The following is a 21,309-nucleotide window of genomic DNA, read 5'->3' on the forward strand; positions in this document are numbered from 1 at the left end:
TCCAGCCACCTCAGACTGCTCATCCTCGTCCTCCTCAGCCAGCCTGCCCCCCTCCTCCGGCAGGAGCAGCCTGGGCGGCAGCCACCTCCCCCGGGGCTACATCCCCATCCCTGTGATCCACGAGCAGAACGTCTCCCGGCCGGCAGCCCAGCCCTTCCACCAGTCCCAGAAGACCCATCACCCAGCTCAGCAGAGTGAATACCAGACCCACCAGCCCGTGTACCACAAGATCCAGGGGGATGAGGGGGAGCCCCGGCGGGCAACATCCCCATTCCGATCGCCTGTCCTGGGTGCGTCCAGCCGGGAGAGCTCCCCAGCCAGAGGCAGCACACCAGCGCACTCCCCGTCGCCCAGGCGTGTGCAAACCGTGGTCAACAGGCCTCAGGTAGGAGAGTTGGTCTTGCCAGACTAGCTACGGCAGCATCTCTTAAGGGGCGAGGAGCTCTGTCCAGGTCCTCTGCCACCCCACCCCCCACCCCCGTCCCAATCAGGCCTCCCTGGGTCCCATACATGTAACAGGGGAAAGTGAGATCCTAAAATGGCTGGTCACTAAGTAATACAGGACCAAGGCTGGCTGTACATCCTCAGTGCTTTCTTTCTATAGCGCTCTTTTTTCAGTGCATCTGCCTTGGGGGCAGGCTCCAACCATCACAATGGGAAACAGCTGGGCAGAATGCATCATCACTCACACACCTAGCGCCCAGGTGTCTTAGTGCCCGCCTTTCAGGGCCCTTCAGGCCCCTCCACACCCCAGCCACAGCCTCATCTTCCAGGCAGCTTGCTCCTTCCTCCCCGATCCCCCTCCTCCACTCCGCCCCTTCTGTCCTTCCCACGTCCGTGCCTTTGCCCGTGCTGAGCCCCTCCTTGAAATGCCTTCACAGTCCAGGTTCTCCCTATCCTGCAAGGGACAAGCCAGTCTGGCCTCCGTGAAGTCCACTCACCTTTCTCACAGCGCCTCGTGAGTCCCTTACAGTGCAGCACGGGATTGCTCTGTGCATGTCAAGTGTTCATTTTTATCTCCTCACCTTAGCTCCGAGCTTGACGGCAGAGACCATTCTCCTCCTCTTTGGTAGAGGACCATACTGTCTGGCCATGAGTCGGCCGTCTGGGAGGATGGGGCTACCTCTGGTCTGGGCATGGCCTTCTGCTCCTTCTGTGGAGACCGGGGCATGGGTTCCAGAGGAGGAGGTCATGTAGCTCAGCAGCCCTAAGCCCCCTCTGGCTGCAGCTTGAGCAGCTGCATTAATTCTCTGCCACCGTTTTTAGAGGGAAGTCCCTCTGTAAACAAATGCAGGGTATCTTTTTACTACAAATAGTGACACGTCCAGAGCCCTGGAACAGAGCATCATCCTCTTACTATGGTTTTTTTTTAGCCTCTTTTGTTTGTAAATTAACTTCAACCTTACAGAGGAGTTGTAAGAATCATACAAAAAACGTCCAGTATACACTTCACCCTTATTCACTGTTAACGTTTTGCTGTTGGCTTTGTCATTTCTTCTCTCTATATATATCTTACCCTGTGTATTGCGGTTGTTTGAAATTTAGTTGTTAGATATCATGCCCCTTTACCCTTAACTACTTCAGTAAATATTTTCCTAAGCAAAAGACCTTCTCATTCAGAACCACAATAGAATGATCAGATTCAGGAAATGTCACAACCTTACAACACTGTTATCTAATACACAGTCCGTTTTCAAATCTCTTTTATCACAATTTCCCGTCCCTGGATCTCATCTAGGATTATGAGCACTGCACTTAGTCATTTCTCGTTCGTTTCCTACAATCTTTCTTTGCTTTTGTGATCTTGACCTTTTAAGAGTACAACCGTAAAGCAATCCCCTTTAAATGTTTCTAAAATGACTTCTTACCCAGCCCTTGTTTTATTTTTTTAAATACATTTTTATTGACTTTAGAGAGGAAGGGAGAGAGAGAGAGAAAGAGAGAGAGAGTGAGAGAGAGAGAGAGAGAGAGAGACATCAAGGATGAGAGAGAATCATTGATCGGCTGCCTCTCGCCCGCACCCCACTAGGGATCAAGCCTGCAACCTGGGCATGTGCCCTGACCGGGAATCAAACCCTGACCTTCTGGTTCATAGGTTGACTCTCAACTACTGAGCCACGCCGGCTGGGCCCAGCCGTTATTTTAAAGCCCAAGAGACACGTGGCTGGTTCATGAGTGATACGGGCCAACGTTGAGGATGTCTGGGTTGGCAGGAGAGATTTGGTGGAAAAGGAGGTTGCTGGCATCAGACAGCGAAGTGCCCCCAGGTCCTTCCTCAGGCTCAGTAATCCCAGGAAAGAGGTGCCCATTTACAGAGCTAGAGTTTTTCCCCCTCATGTCTTTCCCACATGTTCCCCATAAATGGTAAAATAATATTTAATCCTGTTTCACTTCCCTTCATTAGCCTTGTTTGTGATGAACCCCTGCCCCAGTCCCCACTGAAGACTCCCATGCCCAGACCAGGAGTCGTCCCATCCACCCAGATACCTTGTTCAAAGATCCCTTTTTGGAGGCTTGTAAGGATTTGAGCCAACTGAACATTACAGTGGAATTTAGTATTTTAAATGGGAAATACTTTAGAAATAATGTAGTCCAATTCTTATTTCCCAGTGGATGGAATTGGGTGTGGGGTTTTTAAGGGGTTTTAGATATTCACCTAAAGTGGAAGAGCCAAATGTTGTGGTTCTAAGCACAGCTCATTACAAACAGGACGGCTCTAACTTACAGTCACGTTAAAGAGGCTCTCCGAGGCCTGTGCAACCGAAGTCAGTGCAGAAATGCTCTGCTGAGTGGCAGTTCTGGCACAGATGTGCCCAGCGAAGTTCCTACAGGGTTAACTCTCTGGGGCACCTTCCCTGGTCTCAAAAAAGGTGTCATTCTGGGCAGAAACCACTCGGCTGACATAGGTTCAAAGAAATTATAACTTTTCTGAAACAGGAGATGGGAAATCACCCCCGGAGCAGGGGCTGTCCCCACAGCGTAAGGAAGGGACAGGTGGCAGTTAACCCTCCACAGCTGCATCACCTGAGAGTCCGAGTCGCCCAGAACTTTGCTTTGAGCTCAGCTAGCTCAGTGGTCAGCATGAGCTTTTAGTATTTTCCTTTTTGAAAATTATATTGGTTTTCTTTTTATTGCCCTAAGAATGCCAACTACAAAAAAATCCAGAGAGAGGTCACAGACTAATAAATAGGCCAAGGTGACGAATAGGAGCATGACCCATGGTTTGGTCACACACGTGATTAGTGCATGTTTATTTTGTAACGGCTGTTAATTGACTTTGAAAATCTCTGTACTGTTCAACTTTCTAAAAAAGCCATTCCCCAGCTTGCTTTCTAATCAGTAATATGCTAGCTACGAACAACATCCTGTGACTCTCAGCCGGTTATTAAAAATACCTTTGTGTCCTTGCCTCTTCTCAGCAGCCCATGACCCACCGAGAATCTTCCTTTGTCCCACAACCTGAAAACAAACCAGAAAGCAGACCCGGCCCAGCGGGTTCAGACCTCCCTGCTGGACACATCCCAATTCACGTGATCCGCAAGGAGGGGGATTCCCAGCCTGCTGCTCAGAAGCCCCCACCTCCTTCGGAGAAGGTGGAAATAAAGGTTCCTTCTGCTCCGGTGCCCAGCCCTGCTCCCAGCCCTGCCCCTGCTGCTGTCCCCCCACCCCCCAAGAATGTGGCTGCAGAAGAGAGGGCAGCCCCCAGCCCTGCCCCAGCAGAAGCCACACCCCAAAAGCCAGGAGAAGCTGAGGCACCCCCCAAACATCCAGGTGTGCTGAAAGTGGAAGCCATCCTGGAGAAGGTGCAAGGGCTGGAGCAGGCTGTGGACAACTTCGAAGGTAAGAAGACGGACAAAAAGTACCTGATGATCGAAGAGTATTTGACCAAAGAGCTACTGGCTCTGGATTCAGTAGACCCTGAAGGACGAGCTGATGTCCGTCAGGCCAGGAGAGATGGAGTCAGGAAGGTTCAGACCATCCTGGAAAAACTTGAACAGAAAGCAATCGATGTCCCAGGTCAAGTCCAGGTTTATGAATTCCAGCCCAGCTCCCTTGAAAGCGACCCGCCACTGCAGGAAATCATGGGGGCCATGGCAGCAGACAAGGGTAAGAAAAGTGCCGGAAATGGGGAAGATCCCAAAGCCGAAGCCCAGCAGCCAGATGCCAAAGCAGCGGCCACTCCAAACCCCGGCAGCACGACAGACACCGCTGGCGACCCAGCACCACCATCTCAATAAAATACAGGCTTGGAGCCTGGGAACTGACTGTGTGCGTTAGCAAGTTCTAAGTTGCATGCATTTCAGGGACTTTAAATCAATAGGTTTGTACTATTCATAGCCGCTTGGTATGCAGTAACCTGGGTGGAGGCAAAACAGTGAAAGGGTTAAAAGGGAAACGATGCTTTTCTCCAGTTATTCTTATGCTGTACAATAAAGAGGCTGCTTGTTTCTAACGTTAACAGCGCTTGTTGCTTCGGGGCCCTCTCTCTGCATGGGCACCACATGTTAGCCAGGGTTGTGAACCGTCTTCCTGTAGCTCTGGACTGGAGGAGTTTTGGGGGGAGAAGATGGGAAGTCAGTTTCCCATCACAAATAGGAAACCTGTTTTTCAGAAATGTTGCCATTTTAAACGGGATGATTTTCTTCATCTCAAAGCTAAAATTCCTAACTTTTGAGAGAACAAAATGTGTAAAGAGCCATAGGAATTTCTGTATGTTGGATGACTTGAATGTTGCATTTAAAAAAAGGAAAATAAAGTAATAATGTGACTCGGTGTTTTTTTGTGGTTTGTAAAGCTTTGAAGAGAGTGGCATCATCAAGATGGTCTCTCGCTGGCTGCAGTAAAAATAAATGGCAGGCGCATTGACAAGCCTGCGCTGGGGTTCGTACCATCTCTGCCGGCCCAGCTCATGAGAAAATGAGTCTTGGTCAGTTTTCAGCCTCGGATTACACTGCATCCTGGGCAGACGCGGGGCTTTGAACTCAGGTAATGGGATGTGTGTCCCATACCTCTTCAGACTACCTGGCCTTAGACCATCTGCAGGTCCCACCAAGCTACACAGGTAAACCAGCTCCCAGTATTGCAGAGGCTGGCCAAAGTGTTCCTTGGAGTCCAGGTTGTAGGGGGTTGGGAACATGTTCTCAGAGTCTTGGGGTCATCTTTAAAAAATACCCTCCTATATAATAAAAGCTAATATGCAAAGTGTCCCCTGGTGCAGTTGTTCGGGAGTTCCACCGCTTGCTATGATGTGCACTGACCACCAGGGGGCGGCGTGGTGCTGGCAGCAGGCAGCAGTGGAGGCGATGCCAGCCCAATGAGAGCAGGACGGTGGCAGGATGGTGGAGCAGGTGAGTGGGCGGTGCCAGATTGGGGGGGTGGGCACCCCAGGTGCTGAGGTGCAGTGGGGGTGGGTGCTGAGGGGTGACCAGCCCCAATCGATGCCCCGCAGGCCTGGCGGGATGGTGGAGCAGGTAGGGGGCTGCACCAGGCAAAGGCAGGGTGCCAGGAGGAGCTGCAGGGCTGGGGGTGCAAGCTGGGGCCCAATCTCCACAGGCCATCCCAAGGAATCTCACCCATGCATGAATTTGTGCACCAGACCTCTAGTGTGTGTGCGCGCGCACGCGGGCGCACGTGTATTTTTTTATTTCAGAGAGGAAGGGAGAGAAATACCACTGATGAGAATCATCAATCAGCTGCCTCCTGCCCACCCCCCACTGGGGGTCAAGCCTGCAACCCAGGCATGTGCCTGACCAGGAATCACCGTGATCTTCTGGTTCATAGGTCGACGTTCAACTACTGAGCCACACTAGCCGGGCTTGGGGTCATCTTTATCTGACACTTGTCTGAGTCACCAAACCAGCTCGGAATGAGGTTTATTTTCCCAGATTGGGTTCCTAGAAGCCACTGGGGTTGGGGATCAGATGAACTTTGAAGCCACTGGATGGAAAAAGATCCCTCTGTCTATGCCAATGTCTTCCAAGAGCCGGGGAAGGACCACAGCTCTGGCATGTGGAGGTGTGCTCGATGTCTTCTTAACTGCTTACCAAGTAAACCTGAAAATGAAAAGGGAGAGAAAGATGAGCCTGAGGTCTTGGAACTCGCAGGGAGCACGCTGACTTAGCCCCGAGCTGAATTCCTCATGACTGTATTGAGTTTAATACTGGTGCCTGGCTGACCACGCCGCACCAAAATACACACCGGTACACTTGCCACTCTTAGCTGGCTGAGCAAGGTTGAAGTTATTCCCGTGGGACTCTGCCAACAGCATTCCTGGGTGAACTCATCTGGGGAGTACAAGCGGACTGCTACAGACGCCATTGATTTCAGAAACTCGGCCATGTCAGTAGGAGGGGGGAAGCCTACTGGACTGTTTCTAAACTGAACCAAAGAATGTGACCATTTCTTTTTGTGCCTTGGGCATCTCTTCTCACTGGACCTGAGCATGAAGGCTTCTTGGGTGCTTACTGAGCTAGGTTGGTGTTATTTTTATCACTAAACACCATCAGTAGGTAGCCCTTCGAAGTTAGAATAGTTTCAATCATCCAAATTAGATGGTACGTGGGTGGAGGTTGAGGCAGGAGTTCATCTGACTTGTGTGTGTGTGGTGGTGGTGGTGGGGTCCCTGGGGTGGGAGTTCATCTGACCTGTGTGTTGGGGGGGGTGTCCCTGGGGTGGGCGTTCATCTGACCTGTGGGGGGTGGGGGTGTCCCTGGGCTTTGCTTGGGGCAACAGGCTGGGCATAGAGCTGATTGCAAGGTTCTTCCCGACATGACTGTCTGCCCCTGTAAGATTCCGGGAACTGAGAGTCACGGGGCTTTTGGCTTATTTAACCCTCCCAATGCCCTTTACGGGAATGATGGTTTAGGACATAGGCTTAAATCAGAACTCCTGGGTCCAGTCACAGCTTCGTGGACCAGCTCTAGGACCATGGAAAGGACATTTGGTCCTTTCCTTCCTGGTGGTCTCTTCCGTGTAAAATGTGGGCGGGGTGGAGGAGGAGGATTGAATGAATTCAGACAAGCGAAGCTGGGACAGTAGTGCCTGGCACGTGGCAAACGTTAGCTCTTAACATCCTTGTGTATTGGGTGAGGAAACGGGAAGTGACGTGCTTACGCCCATGGAACCAGGAGCAGAGGCAGGATTTGAATCCAGGCCCACGAGACATTGAAGGCCATGTTAGCCTCACCATCTTCTTTAGCACCCACTGGGCCGCGGTGGCCAAGAGGGAAAGGGCTAAGAACCTCTCACCTCCTCCTAGGTCAGGGCATATACTGTGTTCAGGTCCTGTGAGATCATTTGTCTCCCAGACAAAGCAAGTGATTGGAAATTGGCAATAATGGTGTCTATACTCACAGCCTTTAGCGAGCCCAGATCCCTGGGTTTGGTTCCCAAGGCTTTCAGAGCACCCTTCCTCCTGCTCAGTGTCCACCGCCCCCCCCCCCCCCCCCCCCAGCTCTCTCCCACCGTGATCTCTGTGCTTGCACTCTCTACCCCCTTTTCCAGACCTGACCCACCTCTTTGTGAAACCTCCCTGCTTGGACAGTACCCTCCTCAGACTTGCCTTTCCCAAAACTCCCCCGAGCCTTTCGTCTGTTTTCCAGAGCCCAGTTGTCTTAACATCTTTAGTCATTCCCCAGTAACACTGAATCCCCTGAGGGCAGGCCCACTCTCTGACAACTCCTCATTCCCTACTGTTGTCCAGACCCGGACACATAGGCACCCTGGGTGGCCAGGAGGCCCTTAAAGCTCCCTTGACTTAAGATCTTAGTGATTCCAAGGCTAAGTTGACATTTAACCAGAAACAAATGTCAGTATTAGTGGACAAGACTTAGGGCCAGCTCTCCCACCGACTTTCTCTTGCAATCCCCAGATGTGTAAGGTTGGGCAAGTGTGTCCTATCTCCAGGCCTTTCTCTCCCCCTCCATGAAAGGTGGGCGCTGCCCACGCCCCGCATGGTGATGTGGATGGTCCTGGTGGGTCCCCACTCCGGCCCGCTGTGGTCTCTGCTCGGTGCCCAGCCGTGCAGCATGGTCTCCATTCTGGGCTGTGCATTCTTGCAACTCCCATGTGAGTGTGGCCGCTCTGCCCACTGTTCTGTAACATTATACAAATGCAATCATATGCCAAGGGACAGGCTCCAGGCTTGTAGTTATTTTGGGATGTGCAGGAACCTGTGGGAAAATGCTGGAACATGTCTGAGTCACTCAGGCAAATACCTTTCTTTCCGTGTTTCAGCATGTTTTGAACTTTGAGGCGGCACACATAAACACACACACACACACACACATACACACACACAAAAGCCCAAGCAGCGCACACGCCCTTTGTGTGTCTGTGTGCCCTTCCTGCGCAGCTCTCCCTGCCCTGGGCTGGGCCACCACATCCTCTGAGCTCTGTGGAGGGCGAGGGCAGGGCCGGGTTAATCCCTTGGAGGCCCTAAGTGTGGAAAAAATTGAGGTTCTTTCTCTCCCACATGTAAAATAAAAACAATAGTACGCCACAAAAGTAGTGACAGGATGACCTGAGTTTGCCATTGTGTACACTCCTGAAAAATTAAACATTAAATCGCCCCAGTTATGGGCAGGCCCCTGCTTTCCTGACACTCAAGCTGCCTGTTGGCCAGCACTGCCCACCAGTGGGAGCCAGGAAGACCTGCTCTAGTCCCTGGGGACAGTGCTGAGCAGGGCGAGGAGGGGCCAGGACCTGAGGAGCGCCCAGGAGGAGTCACCATGAGGCCACCCACTCGGTGGAAGGGAGTGGGCGACGCCACAGGCCATCTGCACGGGTCCTCTCTAGACTTGAAGCCCAGAGCAATGGGGCAGGGTTCCAGGTGCAACTGGAAGCCAGCCTGAAGGAGGTGAGGAGGGGCTTGAAAAAGTATTTCAGGTGGAAGGGGCCTTTTCTAGAACACTCTCTTTCCTGTCCTTGTCTGTCTGGCCAGAGCTTCGCCCGATGCCCACCTGGAGGCTGTGCTTTCTCCGCAGCTCAGTTGCTGAGGATGGAGGTTTCCTCTTGTCCAAATAGAAATCCCACCACGGCCCCTCCCCTGCTCCTCTCCATGTCGTCTTTCTCTCTTAACTGGCTCCTTCCTTCTCCTTCACCAACAAAAGTGCAGACCAAAAAGAAACCTTTTATGTTGGCTCCTCAGTTTACCCCCTTTATCATCAAACTAGAGGCCCAGCGCGCAAAATCGGGCGAGACCCAGACCTACTGCGCTGCAAGACCCATCAATGCACCTCCTGGTGACGCGTCGTTTGGTCGTTATGGCGTTACGGCCACTGGCCTTTTATAATACAGATATCTTGAAAGAGCCAGCTGATGTCACCCTCCTGGTGTTCCATGCACCGTGCTCCCGCCTGCAGTCCTGGGTAGGACTTCTCCCATCACAGCTGCCCCGCCCACCTCCTCCCCACCTACTCGGAAACCAGGAGGTCTCCCGGCCGCCTTCCTCAACCCTCGGCTCTTATCATGGCGTGACTCTTATCACCTACCTGGCTAGGTGATAGTACCCAGCTATTGAATCAAACCCTCATCTATGTTGCTGCGGAGGTATTTTGTAGACGTGGTTGACATCTACAACCAGTTGACTTTAAATAAAGGAGATGACCCTCGATAATGTGGGTGGGCCTCATACAATCAGTCGAAGTCCTGAAGAGCAAAACCGGTTTCTCAGTAAAGGAGACACCCTGCCTCAAGACTGCAGCATCAGCTGCCTGCGTGTGCAGCCTGCTGGCCTGACCTACAGACTCCAACTTGCCAGTCCCCACAACTGTGTGAGCCAGTTCCTTAAAATAAATCTCTTACACACACACACACATACATGTTTCTCTGGAGAACCCTGACTGACACATACTGTTTAAACTCTCCCTGGGTCACTGGCTTCCACTTCCCCAGCCCCAGTCACCTCTGGGTCTGTGTTTCCCATACCTCTTTCTCCTGAACATCAATCGTATGTGCACCATTGCCTGCAGGGCACACAGGAACGTGAACATTCACCTGCTATTCTCCAGAAACCTGGAATTTAATACCAGGTTCCCTCAGGATTCCTTCAGCACTGCGTCAGCTCTGTCACAGCACCCCTCCATGGGTACACTCTCCTGTGCTCACAGAGGCCACCCGGTGGAGGAGTGGCAGAGCCAGCTGTCACAATGGGAGTAGGGCGGCGGGCAGCGAGCTGCTGCTCAACCCCGCCAGCGGTTGCCATGTGGGGTTATGGCTGCCGTGTTATAAATGCTTTCCAATTTTCAATAAAAGCCACAAATCTGTTTTTGTGAAACCTCTCCATTTTAAAATATTTGTAAATGTTTTTTTAAAAAAATACCAGCAGGCCCCACAAAACCCATCTGCTGGCCAGATCCGGCCCTGGGGCTGCCAGTTAGCAAGTTCCAAGCCCCGCTGTGCTGTGAATACTTCATTCTGTCTCCAGTCCCTTCTGTCCTTCCCTCGGCCCCGGCCCCGGCCCCAGGAGCTGAGAGGACACGGACTGTGGCCTGGGATTCTTCGACGAGGAAGAAGTGAACGGGAGACATGGCCGCAGAGAGAGGGAGCTGGGCGCCCTGCTCCCCTGCACTCCATCCTGCGGAAACCCTTTCATCCTTCCACTCAAAGTCTGCCAGCAGCACCTGTCTAGTTCAAAGCTGTCCTACCTTCAGGGTGCCCTGCTCTGAGGACCTGGGCTGCCTCCAGGTCCTCGTGTAAACACAGGCCACTTCTCTTGCTGGCCTGCGCTGTTCACGGGCATTTTATTTATTTATTTTTAAATAGTTGTTTATTGATTTCAGAGAGGAAGGGAGAGGGAGAGAGACCTAGAAACATCAATGATGAGAATCACTGATCGGCTGCCTCCTACACGCCCCCCACTGAGGACCGAGCCAGCAACCCAGGCAAATGCCCCTGACCGGAACCGAACCTGCAACCCTTCAGTCCACAGGCCAACACTCTACCCACTGAGCCAAGCCGGCTAGGGCTCACGGGCATTTTCAGGGCAGCGGTGGGTGGACTCTGCTGTCAGGTAGGCTGAGCTCCAACCCCAGCTTCCTCACTCAGTAACCGTGAGCTCAGGCAGGCTCTCAACCTTTTAGGATCTCAGATTCTCCGTGTTAACAGTGACCATAAGAGTTCTCAACCCTACACCAGGAACACATTCAATCCCGAGGGCAGCCGGGAGCATTGTTTGTACCACTCTTCCCTTCGTGCCGGCTGATGACCAGGAGAAGGGGCCGAGGAACAGGTCTGCGGTGCTGGTCCTGCTCTCCAACCTCAAGACGGCATCTGGGCCCCGCCGCTGTGGCTCGGTGTGGAGCATCAGCCTGTGAACCAGGAGGTTGTGGTTTGATTCCCGGTCAGGGCACATGCCCGGGTGACCGGCTCCATCCCGTGTGGGGCGTGCAAGAGGCAGCCAATCAATCCTGTCAGGTAGGCTGAGCTCCACCCCCAGCTTCCTCACTCAATAACCGTGAGCTCAACCTTTTAGAATCTCAGATTCTCGCGTGTAAGAGGCAGCCAATCAATGACTGTCATCATTGATATTTCTATATCTCCCTCCCTCTCCCTTCCTCTCTGAAGTCAATAAAAATATATTAAAAAAGAAAGATGGCATCTGGGCAGAGTCTGGGGAGTGGCGATGGCACATCGCTCAGTTCTCCTCTCCCTGCCACCCCCTCCTGTTCTGCATGCCGGAGGGTAATGACTAAGAGGGACAGTCCAAAACCAAGACGCAGAAAAGGGTGCCCCTTTGTGCACTTCTGAGTGAAAGGTAAGCCAATTCGATCCTAGTGCTGGGTGTCGAGCTGAACAGAACAGATGGCAGGGCCAGCTCATGACCTGCTTGCAGCCTTAAAGGTATCCGTGCTCAGCCTCACAGAACCACACCTGTCCCTATGTCATTCTCCCATTGAGACAGGAAAGGTATTACCGAGCAGACAAACGTTCAACAAACAGGCCTGGGTCGGGAATCAGGCACACGGAAATTCACAGGAATGTCTATAACGTGGTTCTCTATGAGCTATAGATCCTCGACTGCTTAATTCCAGTGGCCACTGCAGCGGAGTAAACAGTGGCGTGCACTCTCAAGTGAGAGGGCTGTTGGAGCTGACGTCTTGCCTTCTGGAGGATGGGCTGTGCCCCCGGCAGGGCCCCGAAGTCTGAACATGATTCCCTGAAGGCAGAGAACTTAAGGGTGATACCAGCTTCATCCCAGAGCCATACGCGCAAAGAGGGCAGCCAAAGAAAGAAAATGGCATTGATTTTGGAGGAGACTATACATGAGACAAATTAGGAGACCCTGCACCTAGTTTGATCTGCTTCAACCACATACAGTTAGGGGTGTACATACACCTAGTAGTCAGGTCTCTAATTTTTCCAATTAGTTGCTTGGAGCACCTGCATGTCTATATAGACAAGAAGTGCCATGTCTCCATCACAAAGCATCTCCCTTCCTCCAGGGGTCCCAGGGGTGCACTCACTCGGGTCAGTGGGAGTCAATCTCCCTGCAGGTGCTGGCAGAGAGAACAGGAGGTGTGATTTGTCCGCCTGCCAGTGCTTCGAGATGTCCTCGGTGTTGCTGTTGACCGTGGCCCTTCCTTGTTGGGTGGACACTTGCTGTGTCTGCAGAGACCTGGCCTGCATTCCTAAGACCACCACCTGGGGCTGCCTCCCAAGCGCTCAGTTCACAGCTCTCTTGGATCCTGCTGGTGCGTCCAGCAGTTGAGTCCAGAACTTCCGCCTTAGCCAGGCCCTCTGCAAACACCAGCACATGGTCCCCATGAACACTCAGCCCAGGCCTGAGGCCCAGGGACACTGGACATGGACTTTCCCAGGTCATCGATTGCACACTCACACACACACGAACAGTTTCCTTAGCACTAAGAATATGGCTGCTGAGAGGGCCAATGAGAGGATGTGCAAAATACGTTCTGCTAACAGAGGGGCCTGCAAATCCATGGCCTTCGTTTCGTGGCAAAACCAGGAGGGGCCCTGAGACGCCCTCCACTCGGCTGCACACTGACCGTTGGCATCCCCTCCCAGGTGTGACTTGGAGGAGGTGTTTATCACCATGACAACACCTTTCTGAACGCTTTCACCTGGACGGGGATCGTAGCCACTTTTAAGAGAACACAGCTGAACACAGTCAGCTGACCCGTGGACATTCCTCCTCGGGCAGCCTCCAGGTATGTCTTCCCGTGAACCCTCATTAAGCTCCTTGCCACCTCCCAACCGCCTTTCCACCCCCCACCCCCAGACCCTCACACCCGCTACCCCTCCCACACCCCCACACCTCCACACCCTGGCCTCCAGTTCAGATTTCCCTCACAGAGTTTTTCCTCAAGGACTTTGGTATTCTTTTCTGTCAAAAGGTCCTTCATCTATCCCAACAGGCTTTTCTGTCTTTTATTTTTTATGTTTTTATTGATTTCAGAGAGGAAGAGAGAGGGAGAGACAGATAGAAACATCAATGATGAGAGAGAACCATTGATTGGCTGCCTCCTGTACGCTGCTCCCCAAACCACCCCCTCTCCCCCACTGGGGGTTGAGCCCACAACCCGGCCATGTTCCCTGACCAGGAATCTAACCATGACCTCCTGGTTCATAGGTCGACCCTCAACCACTGAGCCACACTGGGCGAGCCAGACTTTCCTGTCTTTGAATCTCAGAGAAAGCGGGGGCTGGGATCTGGAGATTTTTGCCCCCGGACGCTCCTTAACTGTGAGGCAAGTTTATACTCTTTCTCCCAGGGAAGCACATTTGCTCATCAAGAGGTATTAAGGGAGGGGCAGCTTTCATCCACCCTTCAAAACAGCTTTATGCCACTTTCCACTCAGGGCAACGAGCACCTACTTGCCCTACATTTTCAAAAAATAAAAGAATCCACTCAAAGAGGAATGAAAATCCTGAGATGACTCGGGCCCACCCTCTGACATGGAAGCAGCTGGTAAAATGCAGAAATTTCTCTCAATAGGTGACCAGTTACAGCTTTGAGGTCATTTTGATGACTTATTGGGTCACAGAGGTTTTTTTTCAGACAAAAAGATCATTATCTTAAATACATTTTAAAACCTTCAGGAGTAAAAAATAGAAAAATAAGGTAATTCTTTCCTTTTGTTCATTATATTTCACCCTAATGATCAAGATATCAGAGAATATCTAGTTTAAAAATAGCCCTAGCCGGTTTAGCTTAGTGGATAGAGAGTCAACCTGCCGACTGAAGGGTCCCAGGTTCGATTCTGCCCAGGTTGCGGGCTCAATCCCCAGTAGGGGGCGTGCAGGAGGCAGTCAATCAGTGATTCTCTCTCATCGATGTTTTTTTTCTCTCTGAAATCAATTAAAAATATATATAAAAATAAAATGACAATTCAGAAGTTCATTTCATGAACAGTTTTAAGGATAACATTTCTTAGATTGACAGAAAGAAAGAGAAAGGAAGAAAAGAAAGAGAGAAAGAAAGAAAGAAAGAAAAAAATAAAATGACAATTCATAATCTCATTTCATGAACAGTTTTAAGGATAACGTTTCTTAGACTGACAGAAGGAGAGAAAGAAAGAAAGAAAGAAAGAAAGAAAGAAAGAAAGAAAAAAAGAAAGAAAGAAAGAAAGAAAGAAAGAAAGAAAGAAAACAAGTGGAGGGAGGGAGGCAGGGAGGGATGGAAGGAGGAAGGAAGGAAGGAAGGAAGGAAGGAAGGATAGAAAGAAAGAAAGAAAGAAAGAAAGAAAGATAGAAAGAAAGAAAGGAAGGAAGGAAGGAAGGAAGGAAGGAAGGGAGGGAGGAAGGAAGTCTGTTCCAAGAATAACTTACTATTAATTAGTACAAAATGTATGGCTGAAATGGTCGATTTTGGATAAATGTGATTTTTTCTGATACATTGGAAAGCTAAATTCAAAACATTTCTTTAGAGCTAAGGGTTCACCAAAGTTGTTGGAAAGTCTGAAATCTCCAGGGGGATTCATTTAGGAGGGTCTGGCCTTGGTGGCCTCTGGCCTGGAGCCCTGAGATTCTGGCTCTGCAGCCCAGCACCATCAGTAACTCACTGGGTGTCTCAGCAAACCGCTTCCCTTCGGTTTCGTGAAATTCTGCTTTGTTAGTAAAGGACTCAGTCCCACAAATTATTACCATCTGAGGCGAGGGATTTCACCTTCTTGACCAAAAGGGGGCGACTCATGACTGTGCCTTCCATTTCTACCCCAGCCTCCAAAATTCTTTCCTGCTTTCTCAGGAAGTCATTCCCAAGAGTGACAAACTCCGTTTCAGAATGAATTATTTCTTCTTTCATACTATACAAGTGATGCACTAACAGAGACTAACGCCTTATTTGAAAACCAACTAAAGGCAGCAAATATAGGATGTGCTGTTGGTGTAAAGACTGGAACGCAGTCATGAATTCATTCACTCTTTCATTCCATGAATAAATGCCACATCCACACTTTCTAAAATTGGGGAGATTTGTGTATCAGAAATAACTAATTCACAATCTGATTAGAATTTCCTTCTAGTAATTGGAATTCTGGGTATCTGTTCAGACCCTAACTGCTTGCCATAAGCAAAAATAAATTTTGTCATCATCCAGAGCCTCACATTATATCTACATTTCATGTGATATCTAGAACCTAATACATAATAGAGCTCGATAGGTAACAAAATTGACATAAATAAAAAGCAATAGACCAATCTATGTGAAAAGTTGACAAAAGTGGAGCCATTTTGAAATAGAGCCAGAGCAATAATATTGTGTTAATAACTATGTGGTGTCAGATGGGTACTAGATTTATTAGGGGGTTGCTTCGTAAGTTATATAAATGCCTAAGCACTGGGTTGTACGCCTGAAACTAATATAATATTGTATGTCAGCTAATTGAAAACTACAAAAAATGAATTTAAAAAGTAAAATAGAGCCAGAGCAGCCATTCCAGGGGAACTGCTTGCACATCGTGCTCCTTGAATGTTTGGAATGTTGGATTGGACACAATAACCTTTGCACTGGACCCAAGCAGCTTGTCTTACAGCAACTATTGCCAGGGACTAGGGCTAAGGAGGAACGGGGAGTGACTGCTAACGGGCCTGAGGTTTTGGGGCGGGGGGGATGATGAAAATGTTCTGGAATTAGATACAAATTCCTCACTGAGCCAAACCAGCTAGGGCTAAAAGTTGCATTTTTTGGTATGTGAAGTATATCTCAATAAACACACACACACACACACACACACACACACGCCAGCTCAGACTCCCCCATACCAATGAACCAAAAGACTGTGGTGGGGTCGAGGCATTGACAATTTTGAAAAGCTCCCAGGTTATTCTACGGAGCATCCAGGCTTGAGAACCACTGTCAGAACAACATGACTGTTCCCTTCCTTCTCTCCTCTTCTCCCAAGGAGAGGTGGGGAAACTAGGGGGAGGGGGTGGATTTTGCATGCTTGCTTAACAGTGTCTCTCTCTCTCTCCCTTTCTGGTTCTCTTCCCTCTCTAGATCAGTTCAGCGGGGAAGATAGCAAGAAGCCCAGTATGGCCAGTTATGGACTGAATTGTTGCCCCAAAATTCAGACATGGAAGTCGCACAGCTCAGACTCCCCCATACCAACGAACCAAAAGACTGTGGTGGGGTCCAGGCATTGACGATTTTGAAAAGCTCCCAGGTTATTCTAAGGAGCAGCCAGGCTTGAGAACCACTGTTAGAATAACGACTGTTCCCTTCCTTCCCTCCTCTTCTCCCAAGGAGAGGTGGGGAAACTGGGGGGAGGGGGTGGATTTTGCATGCTTGCTTAACAGTGTCTCTGTCTCTCTCCCTTTCTGGTTCTCTTCCCTCAGCGGGGAAGATAGCAAGAAGCCCAGTATGGCCAGTTATGGACTGACTTGTTGCCCCAAAATTCAGACATGGAAGTCCTAATCCCCATGTGAATGTATTTGGGCAGAGGGCCTTTAAAGAGGCAATTAAGGTTAAATGAGGTCACAAGACTGGGGCCCTGTCCTCATAAGAAGTAGAAGAGCTCTAGCCAGTTTAGTTCAATGGATAGAGCGTTGGCTTGCCGACTGAAGGGTCCCAGGTTCGATTCTGGTCAAGGGCATGTACCTCGGAGGCAACCAATCCATGTGTCTCTCTCACATTGATGTTTCTCTCTCTGTGTCTCTCCCCCTTCCTTCCATTTTCTCTAAAAATCAATGGGAAAATGTGAGGATTAACAACAACAACAAAAAAAATGGAAGAAGTAGAAGAGACACTAGGGATGAGCTCACATAGAAAAAAAGGCCATGTAGACAGCACAGAGAGAAGGCTGTCATCTGCAAGCCAAGGAGAGCAGCCTGGGAGACTCCAAACCTGTTGACACCTTAAATTTGGACTTCTCGTCTCCAGAACCATCTCCGAGAAAATAAATTCCTGTTGTGTAAACCACCAGGACGTCTCTGCTCTATTGTAATGGCAAGCTGAATAATGCGGTCTCCAATCCAGTTGTTCCCCTAATAGAGCAAGAGGTAGGGACAGTCTGATTCACCACTCTCATCAGTGGGTGCGGCAACTGGTCTTCAAGGCAGGGCCCCAGGTTCCACCCTTCTTTCACTTCCCAAGTTAAGATTTGTGCGGGGAGCACACCCTTACAGGCCACCCTCCTGATAACATCTCCACTGTGACTGGATGGGCAGGTCCAGTGACCCTTGTCCTGTGGGTCCTGCCCTGTTGAGTTCAGTGGAGAGGGAGGACGACCACGTCTCCCTTGAGCTTAGGTTTAAGTCATGTTTACTGGAGCTTTGCATGAAGGTTGGCTTTTGGTTTCCCGTTTGACTAGACATCCTTGGACATATATTCTATCGGTGTGCATCCTGGAGTGGGGGCGTGACTCTCTCACTGACTCACTAGGTGCTCTCATCAAATATTGGCCAGATTAATGAGTGAACTGATTAATGTACCCCAGCTTTTTCCTCCTCTAGTCATAGCTACTGTTCACTGAGACCTTCCATGGGCCAGGCATCCTCCCAACAACCCTATCAAATATGTATTATTATTTCCATTTTATAAAAGAGGAAATTTTCTATATCACTACCACATTAGCTATCCCAAAGCAAACCTCTGCTTTAAAAAGTAGCAGCCGCCCCCCCATCCCCACCCCCGATTCCTCACAAAATCTGACCCCAGTCTCCAAGTCAGTCCTCATTCTGGCCCACACCTCGGCAGCTCAGAACATGAGGCGCCTCTGTATCGGCCATTTGCATTATTGATCTCACGGAAACATGCTCTCTCCTGCCTTGTTTCCTGCATTCATTCCATCGCAAATATTTCTTGCACATCCGCTGCGTGCTGGGTACGGAAGCAGGTGCTGGGGACATGGTGGGTCATCAAGACAGACATGATTCCTGCTCTCACGGAGCTTTCCTTTACCAGGTCAACAGACTTGAACAAACACAACGGGTGTTGCACAGGAGGACTGTGGGCGGCGAGGAGGTGTGAGGCACATACCCAGGAGGGAGTGTGCAGGAGGCAGCTGACCGATGTTTCTAACTCTCTATCCCTCTCCCTTCCTCTCTGTAAAAAATCAATAAAATATTTATTTTTTAAAAGGAACATCAATGATGAGAGAGAATCATTGATCGGCTGCCTCCTGCACGCCCCCTACTGGGGATCAGCTTGACGGGCTGAACTCGGGACCCTTCAGTCCGCAGGCAGATGCTCTATCCACTCTACCAAACCAGCTAGGGCACATAATATAAACTCTCAGTTGCATTAAGTACATTCACCATATTGTGCAGCCATCACCACTATCATCTCCAGAACTTCTTTCATCTTCCCAAACTGAAACTCTATTCCCATTAAATTTATACTAACTCCCCATTCTCCTCTCTCCCCAACCCCTGGCAACCACTATTCTACTTTCAGTCCCTCTAAGTGTGACTAGTCTAGGCACTTCATCTAAGGCACTTCATTCGGCCATTTGCATTATTGATCTCACGGAATCATACAATATTTGTTATTTTGTGACTGGCTTATTTCCGTTAGCATAGTATTTTCAAGGAGGGAGAGTCATTCATAAATGCCTCAGCCCTGGCGTGACATATGTTGCAGCTCATTGGCTAGATCTAGTCACATGGCCCCAAAGGAGCTACAAAGGAGGCTGGGAAAATGCAGAGGGGCACATGGAATATTTTGTGACACTGGTTTCTGTGGTGAGACAGTTGTGTCACATGATACATGCCCTTTTTTGCTTAAGCCAGCTTAAGTTGGTGGTTGGTCCTTGTAACGAAGGAATTCAAATCAGACCCATTCTATACATGTGTCTCAACGTCTGGTGTAAAGGGGAAGCTCAGAACGGGGGACCGGGAACTTTTTTTTTTGACTGGGGACATTTTTGCGCTGCTTTTCAAAATAGAATTACAGGTTGTTGGCATTAAAACAAACCTGAATCCAGCCCGGCCGGTGTGGCTCAGGTGATTGGAGTTCCTCCCATGCACCAAAAGGTGGCGGGTTTGATTCTCAGGCAGGGCACGTACCCAGGTTGTGGGTTCGATCCCCGTTGGGATGTGTGCAGGAGGCAACTGATCGATGTTTCTCTCTCACATGGATATTCTCTCTCTCTCTCTCTCTCTCCCCTCTATGCCCAGGTATCAATTAAAACACACACACACACACCCTGAATCCAGAGTCCCGGCAATATTGTAATTTGACTTTTTGTAGACCGCATATCCATTTCAATCAGTATTTATTAGACACAGTGCACTGAGCACCAATGATGCCTCAAACACTGTGAGCACTGTGGGAACACAACATTTAATAAAATGTAGCCTCATTCTAGTTTATGGAAAACATTGTTTTTCCTCTGTTGCTTATAAGTACGGGTTTGACCTATGACCTAAATGCTGGTTATTATTAGATTGTGCTCATGAGGGAAATCTATGAGTAAACCATGGGTATATTTTTGAGTTGTGTAATTTCACTTCCTTTTTCTTAACACTTTTACTATTAGTAATACTGTATCAGATTCCCCCTCTTTTCTTTTCCTTGTATCTCTCTCTTTCTCTCTTTTTTTGTAAAGTTAAATAATAAGGACGCCACATTTCTCAAACGTTTATGAAATCTTCTATCCAGAAATGACTCCCCCAAAATTGTAAGTGCCAGAGTAACTTTTCTAAATCTGTACTTGATGGTCCCAAGCCCATGATTTGACGTTACTGCACAGCATAAGAGATCAGCAAGCTTGGCAGGGATATAAAAATATTTATATGAATGTAGAATTAGATACAAAGAGGGAATCAGGCCCAGCTGGCGTGGCTCAGTGCCTGAGTGTCAATCTATGAAACAGAAGGTCACGGTTCAATTTCTGGTCAGGGCATATGCCCAGGTTGTGGGCTCGATTCCCAATACGGGGTGTGCAGGAGGCAGCCAATCGATGCTTCTATTTTTCTCCCCCTATCCCTTCCTCTTACTCTACAAAATCAATTTAAAAACATTTAAAAAAAACACCTTTGCAGATCATTTAGCAAGCTCATAGTTTGGGGAAGGCAAGTTCCTCTGAAGGTGGAACATTTCAATTAAGATGTCAGACATGTTATCCTCAACAATTATTGCATGACGATGAAATCTTCAGGAGATATTATGACTTCCCTCTGTAGGACTCAGCAATTCTGAAGGGGAAAAAACAACAACTGGTATCTAGTAGCTGCGTTGAGCTGTCAGCTTGTGGAAGCTAGTGCATAGTCGTTAGTAAGTAAATGCCTTTTAGGGAGAAGGTGGACGAAAAATGTTGCAGGGTATGATGATTCAATGTGGGGTCACTCACAAATGAATCCTTCACTCCCACTGGCTCTCCCCCACACTCAGAAAGAATGATTACATGTCATGATTTTCGCCGGCCTTCCCACAAAGCCCGGGACAGATGAGGACAATGCTTAGCTCACGGCCACCTGACTCGCATGACAATGGACACTGTTCTCGGGTGTTGTCTTCTGATTGGGTTGGTTGGTCAGAGGCAACACAGCACAAACAGAAAGAGCAGCCAGTTCCCAAACAGACCATTGCTTGGCACAGAGGGAAGGAAGGACGCTTCTGTTCCGGGCCTTTCCTCACCCCATCCTGTCTCCTTCTCTCTCGTCCCCCTTGTCTTGTCCTTGGGGTCAGAAGCGGGGTGCATCTGCCTGTAGCTTGCCCTTTACCCTCTGAGGGCCCATGAGACCTTGGCAAGTTCCTGTGTGCTCTGCCTCTCATCTTCCACATCCCTACCTGGGGATGATCGTGTACATACATGAAGGAGACTCGGTGCCTACCACAGAGTCTTGAGCAGAATGGAAGCTCAGACGTGTCCATTATTCCTATGATGTGTTTTTCCCTGTGTGCAC

General features: G+C 49.5%; 1 protein-coding gene across 1 annotated transcript in view; it reads left to right on the forward strand.

The window, feature by feature from the left end:
* Positions 1–4,768, forward strand: part of BAG3 (BCL2 associated athanogene 3) — a 10,920-nt gene extending 6,152 nt beyond the window's left edge. Inside the window, exon 4 of the mRNA XM_006754958.2 lies at positions 3,420–4,768. Within this exon, the coding sequence (XP_006755021.1) occupies positions 3,420–4,238 (819 nt within the window). The 3' untranslated portion in view covers positions 4,239–4,768. The remainder of the gene's footprint in view (positions 1–3,419) is intronic.
* Positions 4,769–21,309: the final 16,541 nt, after the last annotated feature.

Source organism: Myotis davidii, unplaced genomic scaffold (genome assembly GCF_000327345.1).
Source record: "Myotis davidii unplaced genomic scaffold, ASM32734v1 scaffold72, whole genome shotgun sequence".
Classification (NCBI taxonomy): domain Eukaryota; kingdom Metazoa; phylum Chordata; class Mammalia; order Chiroptera; family Vespertilionidae; genus Myotis; species Myotis davidii.